General features: G+C 44.8%; 2 protein-coding genes across 2 annotated transcripts in view; one reads left to right on the top strand and one right to left on the bottom strand.

The window, feature by feature from the left end:
• LOC135828205 (mucin-19-like) overlaps positions 1-7,456 on the top strand; it is a 59,956-nt gene extending 52,500 nt beyond the window's left edge. Inside the window, exons 15-17 of the mRNA XM_065340658.1 lie at positions 1,509-1,703; positions 4,460-4,544; positions 6,084-7,456. Coding sequence (XP_065196730.1) covers positions 1,509-1,703; positions 4,460-4,544; positions 6,084-6,472 — 669 coding nt within the window. The 3' untranslated portion in view covers positions 6,473-7,456. The remainder of the gene's footprint in view (positions 1-1,508; positions 1,704-4,459; positions 4,545-6,083) is intronic.
• Positions 7,457-9,652: 2,196 nt separating this feature from the next.
• On the bottom strand, positions 9,653-17,279 carry LOC135828743 (uncharacterized). Its single transcript, XM_065341165.1, has 3 exons — positions 16,922-17,279; positions 12,359-12,394; positions 9,653-9,778 (listed from the first exon to the last, which is right to left on the bottom strand). Exons 1-3 carry the CDS (start codon positions 17,277-17,279, stop codon positions 9,705-9,707), a joined length of 468 nt encoding a protein of 155 aa, XP_065197237.1. The 3' UTR covers positions 9,653-9,704.
• Positions 17,280-17,369: the final 90 nt, after the last annotated feature.

Consider the following 17,369-nt stretch of genomic DNA (forward strand, 5'->3'; position numbering starts at 1 on the left):
AAATATCTTTGATTCTCAAGTACGCGCGCATCGATTTTTGGTGGCGCACCGACGATTTTTTTTATTTCTATGCATGCATATGCGTGCATGAAAACGGTCAATGCGAAAGGCATGAATCCGGGAGTAGTAAAATACCGGTATTTTTCTACTCCCTGGCCTGAATAATAAAATAATTATAAATAATTATGAACCTGTGACGTAGACATGTGTGACCCTATCTTTGGAAATAAAAAAAATTGTGGGAATTAAAATAAAAAATCGCTCGCTCGCACCGATTTTCACAGGCTCATGACCTGAGAATCAACTTTATTTTTTACCATGGCCTTATAGTGTAACTTGTAGTTCCTTGGTCCTTTTTCTTTTCTTTATTTAACTCCACCATAAGTACAGGCATTGCTGTCTTCTTGCTGTGCATCATCAATGATGCCACAGCTCCTAGGCTATGGTGAAAGGATGACGTGGTATGATAAATTAATGTGATCAAGTATGAGCAGTATGGGAAATAATTATTTTATTTTTTATTATCTTTATTCTCACGGTGGCCGTAGCCAATAAGAGAGAGACAGAACTATGTGTTATCAATCAGAGTGGGTGCAATAAACCGGGAGAAACGGTGGCTAGTGGCAGGCGTGGTTTGGGTGCTTCATTTAAGTAAAGACGAAGAAGGAAGTATATCCATTGCGAAGGCTGGTTATAATAAGATGTCATGACTCATGACTGTAAGCAGTTACATTGTGTGTAGCCATTGGGCACCTGTTTGCCTTCTAGGGGTTCCGTTCTGAACTTTTAGCGTTTTTGGACTCACTCCATTGAATCATAAGAGAAAACGCGGCTTGTTGACTGACAATGGCTTTGTTCAGTTACTATTCAGTATTCACTCCCAGTCAAAGCGCCGAGGTACTTGGAAAGTTGTTTCTGGAGTTGTAAAATTACGACGTTCAGACCAGTTAGTACCCAGAATGTACCGAGTGGGAATTGTATAGAGCCGCTGTCAGTTTGTAAGCGCTGTTTTCGTTTGTCCATTCGCACGCCGTCGAATGTAATTCGCCGTGTCATTTGACGTGTAACTGTGACTCGCATCGCGCCCCTTGACCGATGTTCGTTTCAGGGACCGCAAAAAAACATTCTGTGACAGCCCCTGAGCCGTTTAAGCTATTCTTGTCGTCTTTTCCCAATTGTCTCTGTGGATACTGGTAAAATGGGTGTACATAAGTGCTGATCTGTCCTGAAAAAAAGAGGCCCACCCTTCAGGGAGGGCTGTGGGCAAGGTTTGTAGTCGAGTGTTGCTATGCTAACGGCGACTTTTGAACCAAGACTTCTGGGATTAACGCGGATGCTTGTCGTCGCATGTGTGTGCGTGTGTGTGTATGTATTATGTATGTGCACGTGTGCATGCCTGTCTGTGTGCATGCATGTGTGTGTGTGTGTGTGTGTATGCGTGTGTGTGTGTGTGCGTGCGTGCGTGTGAACTTGTGTGTGTTTGGCAACTATTCGCCGTGCTCGCACAGTCTCAGACGACCAACACAGGCGGTGCCAGTGGTGCCAGCTCACCACACGACGCGGCCAAGTCGTCGACTCTCTTCTGGACGTACAAGAAAGGCGTCCTTGCCGCCATGAAGGCGGAGACTGTGCGTGTGGAGAAGACCTGGCTGCTGAACGAAGAGGAGAGGCAGGGCCTGGCCAAACTTCTAGACGAGCTGACGGTGAGAACCCTGTTTGTGCACAACAGTACTACTGCAAAAACCTTATAAATAACAAAGTGCTAATTCTAACGAATTAACGAAGAGAATTCGGTCGTTAAAATAGAAAACTTTAGATAGAAATCAATACAGAATAGAACAACAAGGACAATCAAGGCTTGTTTGCTGCGACTTGAAGTTTCATGCTCTCGCAATCATCAGGCATGTTGCCTGATGGTTGCGAGAGCATGAAACTTGAAGTCGCAGCAAACAAGCCTTGATTGTCCTTGTTGTTCTATTCTGTATTACACTCTGCCTCCGCGGTGTTGAGCACTGTCAGCACACTGGGTACATCCTCCGATAGAAATCAATACATATTGTTGCTATTGAGCGTTGAGAATGAGTGAGAATCGTTACCTTTGGTACACGTAAACTGGTCAATTTTAGGAATTCGTTATACATGCGCCTCGTTTGAATAATGGCTTTTACAGTATCAGCCAACTGTTCGGCTTTCTGTGCACTATCTCTAGATCTGCCCTGCTTTTGCACACAATAAGCCCATTGCGCAATGACATGATTTGTACCGTCAACACCCGCCGCACACAGCCACCCGGGAATGGTCGTCTGAGTTGGTTGAACAGTGCATTCCTGATCCCAGTGTACTAACAGTTCATATTTTCAGTATGAACTGTTAGCTTATCGACCTACCGTTGCCAAAGGGTTAACCCTTTGTGACCCCATCGATTGATATCGATCGATTGTACAGTGACACTAAAAAAGGTGTATCTCTGATGTTCCTTCACCGATTTTCATAAACGAAGCATCTACGTTTCGAGAAGAACCTTGGCTATCACGTCGAAGTTATCCGAAGTCTCTAGGGGGTACAATGCCGCTGTGGGGAGCCTCGAAGTCGAAGAAAAACTGAAAATGCACTCCGATCGAAAATTTCAAATTTTCACGCTGCACTTGGCGGGGAATTCCCCCGGAATGCTACGTCATACTCAAGCATGCTGCACACCAAACTTTTGTGCTTGAAGCGAGCTTTCCGCTGTAGTTTGTTTGAAGTCGATGTGATAAAGGAGAATGGAACGGCGGCTGTTTGAACTTTGCTGAAGCTGTTCGCGCACGGCTGCTGTTTTGAGCGGCATTCTAGGCCACACAGAGCAGAGGCCGCGCAGGTAGCTGGCTTGAGTGTGGTATTAGTCGTTTCGTCTTGGAAATACCTTTCCAACGGTGGCTGGTTTGTGAAAATCGTTGAATGTTTGGTGAGATACAAGCGAAAGTGCATGTTATTTGAAATTGAGTAAATTGTCGTACTTTCAGTGGGTAACAAAGGGTTAAAAGTTAATGGGAGTTCACCCGAAATTGAAAACTTCACAGCTCGTAGCGAAAGATGCACTGATTCCAATGGTGAAGGTCCCAGGTTGATCGGAGCAGCCGTTCCCCGAGATATACCTGCTTGAAGTTTGCACTGAGTTTGGTGAGATCATGATGACGTCATTAACTTCCCCAGACTAGGCCAGATTCATGACGTCAGAGAGATAGACTTTGTACGCGAGTAAATGGGGGAAAAACCAATTTCTTTCTTGTTTCCCTGCAACAACGAACTTCATGCCAGAATTTGTTTCCAGTCGGAATACCAGTAGGGTGCCATGTGTCCCATACTGAAGATTTAAAAAACTTCTTTGTGACAATAGAGAGGTTCCGCACTACGTATTTACTAGTACTGTATTGTGCTACCTGCTGTTCACACATGGTCTCACCTCCCTTCCTTTTCTTCTTTTGTTAATGCTATTTTCCGTGGTTGGATTCACCATCCCTTTCTTGCATTGGCTATGTATTATTATGTGCCATGAAGTGGAGACGATAAATAAATAAATAAAGTTGAGCAACGTTAGAGCAACTTTACGTTCGTGGGTGGCAAAAACCCGTGAATTCACGAGTTTGCACTCCACTTACGGAAAGTTGTCTACGTAGCTACGTAGGTAGGGTTCTGATAACGTAGGTGCTCCGTAAGTGGATAGGGTACCAATTGATGACTGACTCCCCAGGTCGACCCGGTCGTACACTGCCACCTTCTGAGTTGCCAAGGGCAGCTACGTGATTGGAAAACTCCGTATGGCGGTACACAGATGCGCATGCAGTGAACGTAAGAATTTTTCCGTGGTTCGACTACGTGTTTAACTAAAGTAGTATTACATCATGCGGAACGCTCTCTGCTATTTCCCCATCTACTGTAAAAGCCATTGTTCTAACGAGGCGCATATATAACGATTTCCCAAAATTGACTGGTCTACGTGTACCAAAGGTAACGATTCTCACTCATTCTCAACGCTCAATAGGACAGTATATGTGTCGATTTCTGTATAACGATTTCTATTTTAAAGACAGATTTCTCCTCGTTAACTCGTTAGAGTTAGCACTTCATTATATGTATGGCTTTTACAGTACTCCCCATTTCCCCATGCAAAGTCTATCTCTCTGACGTCATAAATCCGGCCTAGTCTGGGCAAGTTAATGACGTCATCATGATGTCACCTAATTTAGTGAAAACTTCAAGCTGGCATAGCTCGGGAACGGCTGCCTCGATCAACCTGGGACCTTCACCATTGGAATCAGTGCATTTTTCGCTACAAGTTGTGAAATGTTTTGCTTCAAGCTCGGGTTTGTGTCTACAATTGTAAGGCAGAGCCCAGTTTGAGCCAGAGGTTTGTTGTGAGATAATTTGCTTAATCTGGCGTTGCGCTGTGTTGTGTTGCGTTGTGTTGTGTTGTCGACAGTCCTCTGCTGCATGCGAAGCGTTTCTTCAACCTGTCGACACCAAACAAGCTCCGGACTATTTTGAAGTGGTCGAATATCCAATGGGTAAGCAGTGCTTCCGTCCATCATGTGTGTGGTGTGTGTGTGTGGTGTGTGCGTGTGTGTGTGTGTGTGTGTGGTGTGTGTGTGTGTGTGTGTGTGTGTGGTGTGTGTGTGGGGGGGGGGGGGGGGAAGCCAGCTCCCATTACATCACTAGCGATTTGTGTGTATGAACTCAACTGTACGCACCTCGTGTAAAAGTTCGGAGTGCACGTGTTGCATGCTAGAAACAGTTCAAAATTTCTTTCATTCACTTCACGAAGTACAGCTCAAGATCAAGAAGAGATAGAGAAGAAGGACATGGCCATTCCCAATGTGTGGGCTCTTCTCAAGAAGAGAATAATTCCACATCGCTGCGAGAATGCTGACCAGCTGGTGCAGGCACTGCACCTGGAGTGAGACTCGTTGGCTCCTGACACGGTTTCCCCATACGCGGAGTCAATGCCACGTCGTGTTGAAGCCCTAATCGAAGCAGACGGTGGCCACACAAAATATTTAAGCCCTGCTGCTCTAGAGGTGTATGAAATAAACTGCTTCGAAACGATCTCCGTCTTCTTTACTTGTGCTGAATTGAAATGAATGTTACACTTGTCTTTGTTTGGCGCAGTTTTTTTACACTTTGGTGTAAGCATGCATGCGTATGAGTACAGCACATGCACAGTTCATACAGCACACGTGCACACTAGCGCTTGTAGAACTTTGAGGGCGTCCAGGGCCGCATCAGTACTGGGCGCCAGTTTTGCACTTCGGGCCGGATTTCACCGAGCGCCACTGTAATTGAAACCGCGGAACAATGTCATCTTTCTGTAAATACGAAATGAAAAGAAAATTTCCAAAAACAAACAAAACAAATGCTTTGTTCCCTTCTCTATATGCATAAATAAACTTCCGTATAGTCTGTCTCTCTCTCTCTCTCTCTCTCTCTCTCTCTCTCTCTCTCTCTCTCTCTCTCTCTCTCTCTCTCTCTCTCTCTCTCTCTCTCTCTCTCTCTCTCTCTCTCTCTCTCTCTCTCTCTCTCTCTCTCTCTCTCTCTCTCTCTCTCTCTCTCTCTCTCTCTCTGTCTCTCTCTCTCTCTCTCTCTCTCTCTCTCTCTCTCTCTCTCTCTCTCTCTCTCTTCTCTTCTCTTCTCTTTTTCTCTTTCTCTCTCCTTCTGTCTCTCTCTCTCTCTCTCTCTCTCTCTCTCTCTCTCTCTCTCTCTCTCTCTCTCTCTCTCTCTCTCTCTCACTCTCTCTCTCAAATGCTTTGTTCCCTTCTCTATATGCGTAAATAAACTTCCGTTGTAGTCTCTCTCTCTCTTCTCTTTTTCTCTTTCTCTCTCCTTCTGTCTCTCTTTCTCTCTCTCTCTCTCTCTCTCTCTCTCTCTCTCTCTCTCTCTCTCTCTCTCTCTCTCTCTCTCTTCTTCTTCTTCTTCTTTCTCTCTCTCTTTCTCTGTCTCATATGGCGGTCTGAGTGTGCATCTGTTTTCCATTCTTTTTCCAAAACTCTCTCTCATGTATCGGTCGGCTTGCGTGTATCTGTGTTATCATTCTCTGTGCTGCACACCAGACTTCGGTACAGTGTCCAGCAAGCTGGTAACTGGCTGCTACCAGCACCTGTCTGACTTCCGTCACGACGTCAGTGCAATCTTCACCAACTGTCGCCAGTACAACCGCAAAAGCTCCACACTGTACAAGGACGCCACGGCACTGAGCCGTGTGTTTGGCCAAATGCTCTCCGGCTGGAAGCGAAAGTACAAGGAGATACGCGAGGGCGGCAATCGCTCGTCCTCTTCGGAGGACGATGAAGCGGCTGGGGTTGGCAATGAGCGCGGTGCTGCAATCGACAGTACTGACGCAAGGCAACGACGTGGCACTCGAAGCCTGGGCGCCGACGCCTCTAGCGAGCGTGCACACCCCGACCAAGAGCTCGATGAGCAAGGTGACTTGGACGTGTGATGCAATGCCCCGCGCTCGCTCTCTGCTGAAGTGCCAGCTGCTGTATGGCGCAAGATTGGACTGTGCTGTATAGTGACTTGGATGTGTGATGCTCTCTGCTGAGATGGCAACTGTCATGCAAGACTGGACCCACGGTGCTGTGTATCTGCTAGCCCAGCTTCATTATGTGTTCATAGTGTCATGTGTAAGTGTGTGTGTATATATACGGGTGTGTGTTTGTGTGTGTATATACGTGTGTTTGTGTGTGTGTGTGCGTGCGCGTGTGTGTGTGTGCACGTGTGTTAGTATCCCAGCGCACATACATGTGCATATCTTATACGTCTGTCCATGCACAGTCCCTGAACAACTGTATTGCATGCTGTGTTTCCGCTGTCCTCCCCGGCACTGCTGATGCCTTCTTGCGGTTGCGCAATCTTACACAATCTAGTGCACCACATGTAGCTGTATGTCCATGTGGTCTTGGCGCACGGCAAAAAAACCTTTAATTATCACTTTTTTGGCTGTATTTTTGAATTTTTCAGCTCTCTCTCTCTCTCTCTCGCTCGCTTATTTTGTATCTTGGTTACTATTTGAATGCCGTCCTGATCTCCGCAAGTGTGGGCGATCGTTTGGTAACCATAGTAGTAGGCGTGGACGTCTGAAGCTAGGAAATATCTACTCATTCTCGTGTGGGTCTTGTTTTTTTGTCCGTATCAGCTCCTGTGCCGTACATCTATGCATCGATTTGTGATTATCTTTACTGTACTTGGCTACTCGATGGGAAACCTTTTTTTCTTCGTATCCTGTCTACTTTTACCGTGCGATATGGACTTTTATGCTGTGTGCTGGATATGATGAGTGCTGTTTTAAAACATTATGTTGTGCTCCCCAAGTTGCTTAGAATCTACCTTATGCCGTCGCTTTGACTTTAATAGCCTTAACCCCATCCGTATCATTATCAGTGTGCCAGGCGCTGCGAGATACTCTATTTTACGTTCCGTTCAACACGCGCACCGGTGTGTGCCGATGGTCGCTGTTGTGTGGTATCTGACCCGTCTAGTCCCTGCTCTGCTGGCTGAATGGGCTGAATGGGAGACTGCTTTACTGCACGTTTTTTTAGTCATAGAGCGAACACCAACACTAGCCAGAGGATGCACCACACAAAAACGCAGGACCGTCCGGGAATAGTTGCAATTACTTGTTATGTATTACACTGGTTGATGCGTTCGCTGGCCCGGACGCTGGGGAAGCTCGAAGCTTGACCGTCACAATCAACCCGGGATCACAGCAAGCAGGGTAGTGTCTACACCAGGGTCAGGGAGTCGTATTTTTACGACTCCCTGATCTACATGTACATGGGCAACGAAAGCAGCTGAACAAATCACTGAACCGTTTCTTTGCCTAGTTCTCAGCTGCGTGTGAGGCAGGCCAGCAGGGGTGGATCTTCCCACACTATTCTCTAATTTGTCATTCCCATTCCCCTCGTGAAATACGGCTTCCAAGGAAAGGGACCACACTCTGTACATCGTGGTACATGGTATTCGGTGGTATGAGATACACCTTGTATTGTTGAAAACAATCGTGTTGTTGGTTGACAGCTGCTTCCGAAGACAGTGGTCGTCCGCCTTGTACATTAACATGCTGCTCTGGAACCTTATCATGGAAAGTGGTATTCCTGCCTGCAGACAAGCTGTCACTGCTTCCACTCTGTGACAAATGTCCATCTGAAACAGCTCACGTGAGGCCAGTTCCTGAGAGATCCCTCCCATTTCCGGAAATCCTGAACACACGCGGTCAGAAGTTATTTTGCCGCTCAGAGCGGCTCTACATCCTCTGCTTGCGCTGTCTTCTTCTCTTGAGGTTGCATGGAGACATAATTATGGTTGGCCACAATAGTACTGAGTCTGTTCGTCACTATCCAATGTATCCATACGTCCTCGCAACACTCTTCAAACTGTGTCTGGGCTACAGCTACCATTAAAACCAAGAGTAAAATAACACTACTGCTGCTAAAACTAATGAAAGAAAAAGGAGAGTGATACGTGTAGCCTAGAGTCTATAGTTGGGAGAGTGTTGCGAGGACGTATGACGGTATGGGTATTGGCAAGAGTAGTTTATGTACTCTTGGTATTGGTCCTCATGGCTTTAGCCGATTTTTGCCAAAAACCTGAGATTTCCCGACATCATCCACTATCAAACTCGTTATGCCGCTCAAACCTCACAGTCATAATGCTCGTCGTGTTCCTTTCTAATGCTCCACAATGCTCTGATAGTCTCATTAGTCTCATACTGCCGAATATACCGGTACATGTACAAGTAATGCCGACATTATCCGCTGGACCCTTGCAGTGAGTTGTCAAATGCCATTTGCCACTCCTCTCCCTGACTAGAAGACATTCACCAGCGAGCACACAATCAAGCACAGGGGCAAACTTCGATCCTGTACTACAAGGTCTTCGACTTTAGAAATTAACCAGTTAACCATCCAGGAAAAATACTCAAATTTAAAACCTTGCAAAATTTTAGATGGAAAATTGAGAAATGACCTATCCAAAGCTAATTCTGAAAAGGCAAGAGGGCTGTGTATTTGTATTACGCCTCAGTGGTTAACAACCAACTTAACCAACTACCCGCAAAAAGAGAAAAGACTACGGAACCATAATTGTCAGCACTGTACGGTCCAAAGATGGTTGAACCAGGCAAGAATAGTGCGAGCGGCAAAAACTGGATAATAAGCACAATGAGAAGAGAGAAAGGTATACAAAGGCTAAAGAAGCCGTGAATACGGATGAAGCTGTTTACAAGCAAGTGTTGTTAAACAGAGCCGCTGCGGAGACACTATCAAGGCGGACAAAAAGCAGCTGTATTCAGAAATGGCGCAAGTACGCGGGATGGTATTCTCTAGTGTTACTTCATCGAGCGAACAGGCAATGATGCTATCACCAGCCAAGAGCTGCAATACGTCTGCAGGTCAAGAGAGCCCAGACAGGAAGGTCCTGCAATGTTTTAAATTTTTTAAGTATATTGCTGGACCCAGCACGCGCATGAAAAGCGCTGAAAATGCATTTTGGATTTTCAATCAGGTTCTTGTTTCCATAATTATGCACACGGCCTACAAGTCGCCAACCCTACCCACAAGCGTAGGTGTCCAGGTATAATAATATGGGTCAGTAATCATGAACACAGTTGTGAAGATGCAACTACACAACATACCCGCTAACAGGCAGTTGCTGGTAGGCGAACAACTGCCGGCTCAGGCAAGCATGGCAGCTACAATGCAGAACAGCAAAGCAAGGGCGGAGAAAGTAGCGCTGCCGGCGGACGAAGCTGCAAAGGAGGGCAGAACAGAAGACAGAGAGGACGAAATGTTACCGATAATTCAGGACACGCTGTGGAAGGTTGTCGATACTATCGGTGTTCGAAAATAGCGCATTTTTTACTATTGAACACTCACTGCATGATGAACTAAAATGAGGAGGAGAACTCGACACAATGCAATGATCTGCAACAATGCACCTCTATGATCCACGAGTACCGCAGTCATTGTAAAGTAAGACAAACGTCCACTCTCTTGGCAGTACCACTTTAGGCTCAACTAGAGGATTCCGGGGAGCCTGTGAAACCATGTCTGGTTTCTGAGCCGCCTAAAGCATGAGAGCACCACAAGCAATTATTATCTTTTGTGATTTTTCATTGTTTTTAAAAGAATTCTCCAAAGGCTTTCGCCTATCGAGGGGGTTTCCAAACTTTCCATAATCCCAAATCTGTAAAAGAAGTGATGAGCAATATGTGAGCAAAGAAAAAGATAAAGACATAGTCTAGGGCAGAGCTCTGCGCTTGAACATACATGTACATGTACATGTATCATTGTAAGGTAAAGTTATGAAACCTAGGGAAATGTGTAAAGCTGTCTTCAAGGTCAACATCAGGCAGTCAAAAACAAACAATTGTGACTATTCTCATATATATATATATATATATATTTACACACAACAACAAGGTTGTCAGTTTCATAATACTAAAAGCTTTTCACCCATTTTCATCAGTAGATACATGGGAATGAGCAAGAACGAAAACGAAGCCAGAATTTATACTGGGGGTAGAGAATCAGCAAGAATATTCTTACGCGCCTCAAGTTCACACTACACTACCATAAGAAGAATGTATGGAGCGGTGGAAAAATGCGGGAAACAACACATGAAGGGAATGCAGTACCACAACAAACACGTGATAAAGTTGTCAGTCCGGTTGCAGCTTGAACAGCCGCAGCACCTTGATGTGCTTCTTTTGTCGACACAGCTCTGGCCTCAAACTGCGAATGTACAGCGCCTCCAGTGTGAATCTGTGCGCGCTGTTCCGGGCTGGTGTGATGACACTGAAGCTGCCGTTGCGTTCTTGCGGGATGCATTCAGGTTGCGCCTGCAAATGCTTTGTGATGGCGCTATCACTTGTTGCCACACGTTTGTCAGGCGGCTTCTTGTACAGCTTGTCTGGGATATGCTGCTTGATCCTTTCCGAGAATCGCTGACATGTCTCACCAACGTACGTTCGCTCACAGCGACACGCATACTTATAAATAAAATTACTATTTTCAAGAGTTGGTGAAACATCCTTCGCGATAGACCTGAATGCGGGCCTGGTTGTATAAATTACAATGGGGGTACTGCATTCCCTTCATGTGTTGTTTCCCGCATTTTTCCACCGCTCCATACATTCTTCTTATGGTAGTGTAGTGTGAACTTGAGGCGCGTAAGAATATTCTTGCTGATTCTCTACCCCCAGTATAAATTCTGGCTTCGTTTTTGTTCTTGCTCATTCCCATGTATCTACTGATGAAAATGGGTGAAAAGCTTTTAGTATTATGAAACTGACAACCTTGTTGTTGTGTGTATATAAATTTTGTTCGCCTAACTCTCTATATATATATATATTTCTGTATGCATAAACTGTTTTTAATTATTAGTATTAATTTAGTATTAGTATTAATTTTGTGTTAAAAAAGGAGCTGTGATCAAATGGCTGTCAAATGGCTGACCGTCCGAGTTCAATTTATTATTTGTGTTATTATTATTTTGTTATTTGTGTCGTTTGTGTCTTTCCCTCAAACCAGGGAATATTTATTTTTAAACATTTTATTGGGCTGATCCCACAGACTCAAGGTCTTCTTAAACTTCAAATACCCATCCGATCCTTGTGCCCCACCAATGCAATCATAGTGCTACCGGTGCTGTGCAATGGAACCCAGTCGAGTCACTCGGGTACGCGCCAGGCGTTGCGCAGCCATAGAAGTAAATACTACATATTGTAGTACAGGAAAGGACCAAGGAAATACAAGTTACGCTTTTTTATTTTTACATCACAAGTCAAACGGGCAATCATGCCCAATGTTATGATGACGATGGAAAGGGAGAAAAGATTAAGAACAAGATTAGTTATCCTGGATTATGGGGAGTGAAGAAAACAGTGAGTCTAGGAATCTCTCCTCAGAATGAGATCATCTTCACATTGGTCATGAAAGTAGACTTTCGCGATAGTGTCCACTATTACACCACCAGTTACTGAACAATCAGCTCATGTGATAACATTGCATTATAGCGTCATGTATTAATGTACATGTAGTTCCTTGGTCCTTTTCTTTTCTATAAATTTATCCTTGGCTCTCCATCCGAGTACTTATTGTGTTACCAAGAGTCCATAAGCCCCAGAGTGTGCAACGCCACATAAATGTCTGTCACGACTCGTTTTCAACATTACGTCATTTTCATGTAGCTGCGCGTGCAGGCCGCGACATTCGCTACATGAAAAATTTAATGTACATGAAAATGGCGTAATGTTGAAAACGAGTCGTGACAAGACCCTATCGCGCGTTGCACACTCTGGGCGTTATGGACTCTTGGTGTTACTTACTGCCTAGAGTCTGAGAAACCGGTTTGTTGATAGTCCCTGCAAACCACAAACACAAACACACACATACACGCACACACATACACACGCACACACAGACGCACACACAGTCACAGCAACACGCAGTGCCAAAATATGATGCATGCAACAATCGAGAAGGAGCTCATTTTGCAAACGTTGACTCCTTAATTTTTTGAACAAGCTTTTCGGAGACAGCAGTTAATATAACTACAAGGACGAATACATGTAGGTAGGTAGGTAGGTAGGTAGGTAGGTAGGTAGGTAGGTAGGTAGGTAGGTAGGTAGGTAGGTAGGTAGGTAGGTAGGTAGGTAGGTAGGTAGGTAGGTAGGTAGGTAGGTAGGTAGGTAGGTAGGTAGGTAGGTAGGTAGGTAGGTAGGTAGGTAGGTAGGTAGGTAGGTAGGTAGGTAGGTAGGTAGGTAGGTAGGTAGGTAGGTAGGTAGGTAGGTAGGTAGGTAGGTAGGTAGGTAGGTAGGTAGGTAGGTAGGTAGGTAGGTAGGTAGGTAGGTAGGTAGGTAGGTAGGTAGGTAGGTAGGTAGGTAGGTAGGTAGGTAGGTAGGTAGGTAGGTAGGTAGGTAGGTAGGTAGGTAGGTAGGTAGGTAGGTAGGTAGGTAGGTAGGTAGGTAGGTAGGTAGGTAGGTAGGTAGGTAGGTAGGTAGGTAGGTAGGTAGGTAGGTAGGTAGGTAGGTAGGTAGGTAGGTAGGTAGGTAGGTAGGTAGGTAGGTAGGTAGGTAGGTAGGTAGGTAGGTACAATTTTATTCGAATTCGCAGAACCAAACGGGCGGTGTCGCCCAATTACATGGAAGCGAATGGAAACAGTAAAATATTGTAGGAAATAGCCTAACATGATAGCAGGGTGTAGTACAAAGCAAAGAACGCTCAGCCAATGAATAACGTTAACGTTAGAATACAACATCGGGGAGGCGGTAAACAGCACATGACTGGTACTGTGGAGTACCGCAAACGTTCAAAGGTTCCTGTAGTGTTCAGTAGTGGGTGCTACTGCTAGTGAATAATTGCACTGTAAGCAGTTCCTAAATGTCGACATGTATGAACAAAATCAGTAAACTGTTATACGATGATCGCAAGGCACACAACGAAAGGGAAAGAGAGGATCTTTCAGAACTGTTTACATATTAATTTCATGGATATATTTTATGCAAACGGCGAGGAGACAATAATTTGATAACCGCAATCAATAAGACAAGCTGAATCGACAAACAAATGTTTGTGTAAAGGCGACGAGGAGACAATAACTTTATTAATGCGATTAAAAGTATAAGTGAAGCGGACATTACAAAATGATGAATGAGAATACATGTATCTAAAATGGTTGTTCCTAATCGATTTTCTTGAGACTATCATCACTTTAGTTTTTTTCACACCTCACCTTGTATACTTCCCACTATCCGATTACCTATAAGTAGTTTGTTTCTCCGTAGAGCCTCTATTGTGAGACGATTTTCCCTGATGATAGTCTCAAGAAAATCGATTAGGAACAACCATTTTAGATACATGTATTCTCATTCATCATTTTTGTAATGTCCGCTTCGCTTATACTTTTAATCGCATTAATAAATGTTTGTGTGTACGTTATTCTATTTCCATCGTTTTATTGCACATTGTCTCCACCGTTTTAGATTGCATGAATAAAGTATACACATTATTATGTCGATTCAGCTTGTCTTATTGATTGCGGTTATCAGATATATTTTATGGATAAACGAAGGAATGACCAACATAATGTTACGAGTTATGACCAACTGGCCACCAACTTAAATAGATCATTATTATAGTCAACAATTTTTTTGTATGCCTCGATCTATTTCCTTAGCCTATCCTCGATTAACTGCTCCCTCTACATAAAGTTGTCATTTCATTCTTCTTGCAGGAGATCCCCTCGACAGGCCCAAAGCCTTTGGGAAATCCTAAAAATATAATAAAAATGCAGTCAACAATTCTCAGTGCTCCATGTCCGTGTTGTGCCTTCTTGCAGCACATACTGACCGTATCTTATGATCTCGTTAACCCTTTTACCGCTACAGGGTGTGCCATTCAGCCACTGCACAACAAAAAGCTAAAAGTACGAGTACAATGCAAATCATCCCGGGCTAACTCCAGAACTTTATGGTCCTGGCAACTGGGCTTTTGAACTTTTGGGGAATGGAGGCCAAGACTACTACCGTGACGTCACATTGAATAAGTATAGGATAAACCCTGAAGCTGAGTGTTTATTGGGAATATATTTCAGAATAAACACCGAGCCGTAGGCGAGGTGTTTATGAAAGAAATATATTACCAATAAACACGAAGCTGAAGGGTTTATCCTAATTATACCGACCTATATATACACCACACACTCACCACACTTCCTGGGAGAGATTGTGGAAGGCATAATACAACAATTTCCTTCGCTGACAAAATACTTCAAAATCCACTGGCATCACCACACGTTCCGTACCTACAGGCTACACGTACCGACACGTACACGTACACGCTGATTTTTGATGTTTTTTACAAGAAAATTTCGAAAAAGCTGCTCTGATGCCGGTGTTCAACTGCGCATGCTCCCCATGACCACGTTCATTTCTGAGATGGAGCCACGTGCGAAGAGGTTTGCTTCCTCCACTGAGGAAGAAAGAACTAAATTTGTTGAAGATGCCGTACCCGTTTCAACGAAGAAGGCCACCAGCACGTGGATCAGGGCTCTGGAAGATTATGCCGAGGAAAAATCCCGAATGTGACAGGGAAGCAGCTTCTCCTCAATTGGGTGTATCGAGGACCAGCGTCAAATCCGTGTCATCAAGAAGTACCTCTCCCATCTCCATCCCGAATGTGACAGGCTATTTCAACGGGCTCGCACCACCAAAGGTATGGCAGATTCTTGTTGGTACATGAATGCTCCCATTTCTCATAATCTTTTGTCTGCCATGATGAGAAGACTCTCAGAAGCTAGCAATTTGTCACAGTCGTACTCGAATCACTGTCTTAGAGCGACTTCCATCACTTTGATGAAATTTGCAGGAATAGAGGATGATAAATATGGTGGTAAAGACACACCTGGCAATATGGCGGTAACCACACGCCTGCCCACACACGCTCTCTAGGCTGCAAAGTTCTGGCACAGAGCTCTCCTTCTCACCACCACCACCATCAGTTCGCGCCTGGCGCCTGGTCGATGCATGGCTGGCGGTATCCGGCATAGCAGGCTGGTACATCAAGTAGCGCATGGCACATAGATGATGACACAGCAACGACATAGCTCGACTGCGACGTACGTTTCGTCCCCGCTGGACTCATCAGGCAATCTTCTTCTGCTGCAGTGGTGTCTTCAACTTCATTCTCCCGAATAGAGGATAGGAAGATTATGGCTGTCAGCGGACATAAGAATGTTCAATCTTTACAAGCTTATGATAGGCCTACTCTCGCTGATGCCAGTGCTGCAGATTCCGCCATTGATTGTAAGCCTGCCACTACCAAATCAGCTCCTGGCAAAGAAAATACTGTACTTTGTGCTTGGTAAGAAACTAGTGCTGCTGCTGAGTCTGTTGTGCCACCTGTGTCCCCTGGTGAAATTTGTGTTTATGGCTCATCGAATGTAACCATCAGCTTATCACCCTATCCTCCTGCACGTGCTGCTCCTCCCAGAAACCCTCGCTTACCTTTGAAACTGAAGAAGAAGGTCATGCCAGAGAATGATCAGTCTTGATTGCCTGCATTTTTGTTTTCTTTGATGCTGGTCTCTTTGTCTAAATTTTGCTTATGGATTTGTTCGGTTTTGCTGCTGTTTTGAGCTCCTGAGTCTAATTTTCCCTGTCTCATTTTGCTGGTTTTTGCTGTGGCTATTTCCATTCCTAAAAAAGCAGTATAACAAGTATTTTATTGGTTCACTGGTATAATATCAGGTATATTATTGGTTCACTGGTATAATATGAAGTGGAATATTCAATCACTGGTACAATATGTACCAGTACATACCTGGTGCCCTGTAGGGTGGTGAGTGGGGGTGTATACTAGGTCGGTATAACATTTAATATACTAGCAGTACCCAAATTTAAGTTGGTGGCCAGTAGGTCATTACTCGCAAGAATAGTCCTTCCTTTATTTATTAACAATAATCAACATCCGCGTTTCTCTATTTTTTGCTTTCATTAACTTCTTTGCCGATCGACACAACATAATATGAAGGTGGCAATGCAACCAAATTGCAATTCCCTTTTCAACTACGAAACATTCTGTGCACAGAACCATACACTGCATTGTGCAGGGTCAGCGCTGCCATATTCGGAAACATAGAGTTCTCCTTCACAAAACAATAGGACAGTAAAACCTGATTTAAGCGGCCACTTTAGGGTGCAAGAAAAAGCGGTCGTTAAACCCAGGTGGTCTTTAGAACCAGGTCCAACAGTTTCGGTATAGAACTGTCCGTGCATGGAAAAATGGTCGTCAAGAACAGGTGGTCGCTAAACCAGAGGTGGTCGCTAAACCAGAGGTGGTTGCTTACAACAGGTTTTACTGTATTGCTAGGCGGTATCTGAATGACTTACAGTCATAACTCTCGGCGGAGCATGTTTCAGAGCACTTGCTGCATGTAGGCAGGGATGTGGAGGCACGGCTCCGGTTTTCGAAACCAACGTCTTGCGTCTTCAGGTCAATGTAAAGGCGTGCCATGGGCTTGGAGTCATCGGCATTGTCGTTGAAGACGTTAGTGCCACGAGTGGAGCGGATACGACGGGTGATCTTGTATGGTGTGAGTGTGTCATCGGGAGACGTGTAGTTACGACCACCATCTGCACCAGAGTCCCATGCGGTGATGTCATAGACTGCGGATTGGACCCACGCGTTGCCAATACAAAGGGGCACGGCATCCACACCAACGAACCAGCTTGGAGAAGGAGCGATCATGCTCAGGGCCGTCAGTTCTGAGTTGTACCTGATAGGGAAGACACGACAGAGGATGGACGGGTGAATACACAGAAGCTGAGTGCCAGGTGA

Source organism: Sycon ciliatum, chromosome 12 (assembly GCF_964019385.1).
Source record: "Sycon ciliatum chromosome 12, ocSycCili1.1, whole genome shotgun sequence".
In the NCBI taxonomy this organism is placed as follows: domain Eukaryota; kingdom Metazoa; phylum Porifera; class Calcarea; order Leucosolenida; family Sycettidae; genus Sycon; species Sycon ciliatum.

Bases quoted from the DNA above. Each gene is read 5' to 3' on its own strand.
- LOC135828743 (XM_065341165.1), bottom strand. From the start codon at position 17,279: ATGATCGCTCCTTCTCCAAGCTGGTTCGTTGGTGTGGATGCCGTGCCC. The intron at 12,395-16,921 runs GTAAGTCATTCA...TGTGGTTTGCAG, and splicing joins CTCCGCCGAGAGTTATGACT to GGACTATCAACAAACCGGTT. The intron at 9,779-12,358 runs GTAAGTAACACC...CCTCCTTTGCAG, and splicing joins GGTTTCTCAGACTCTAGGCA to CTTCGTCCGCCGGCAGCGCT.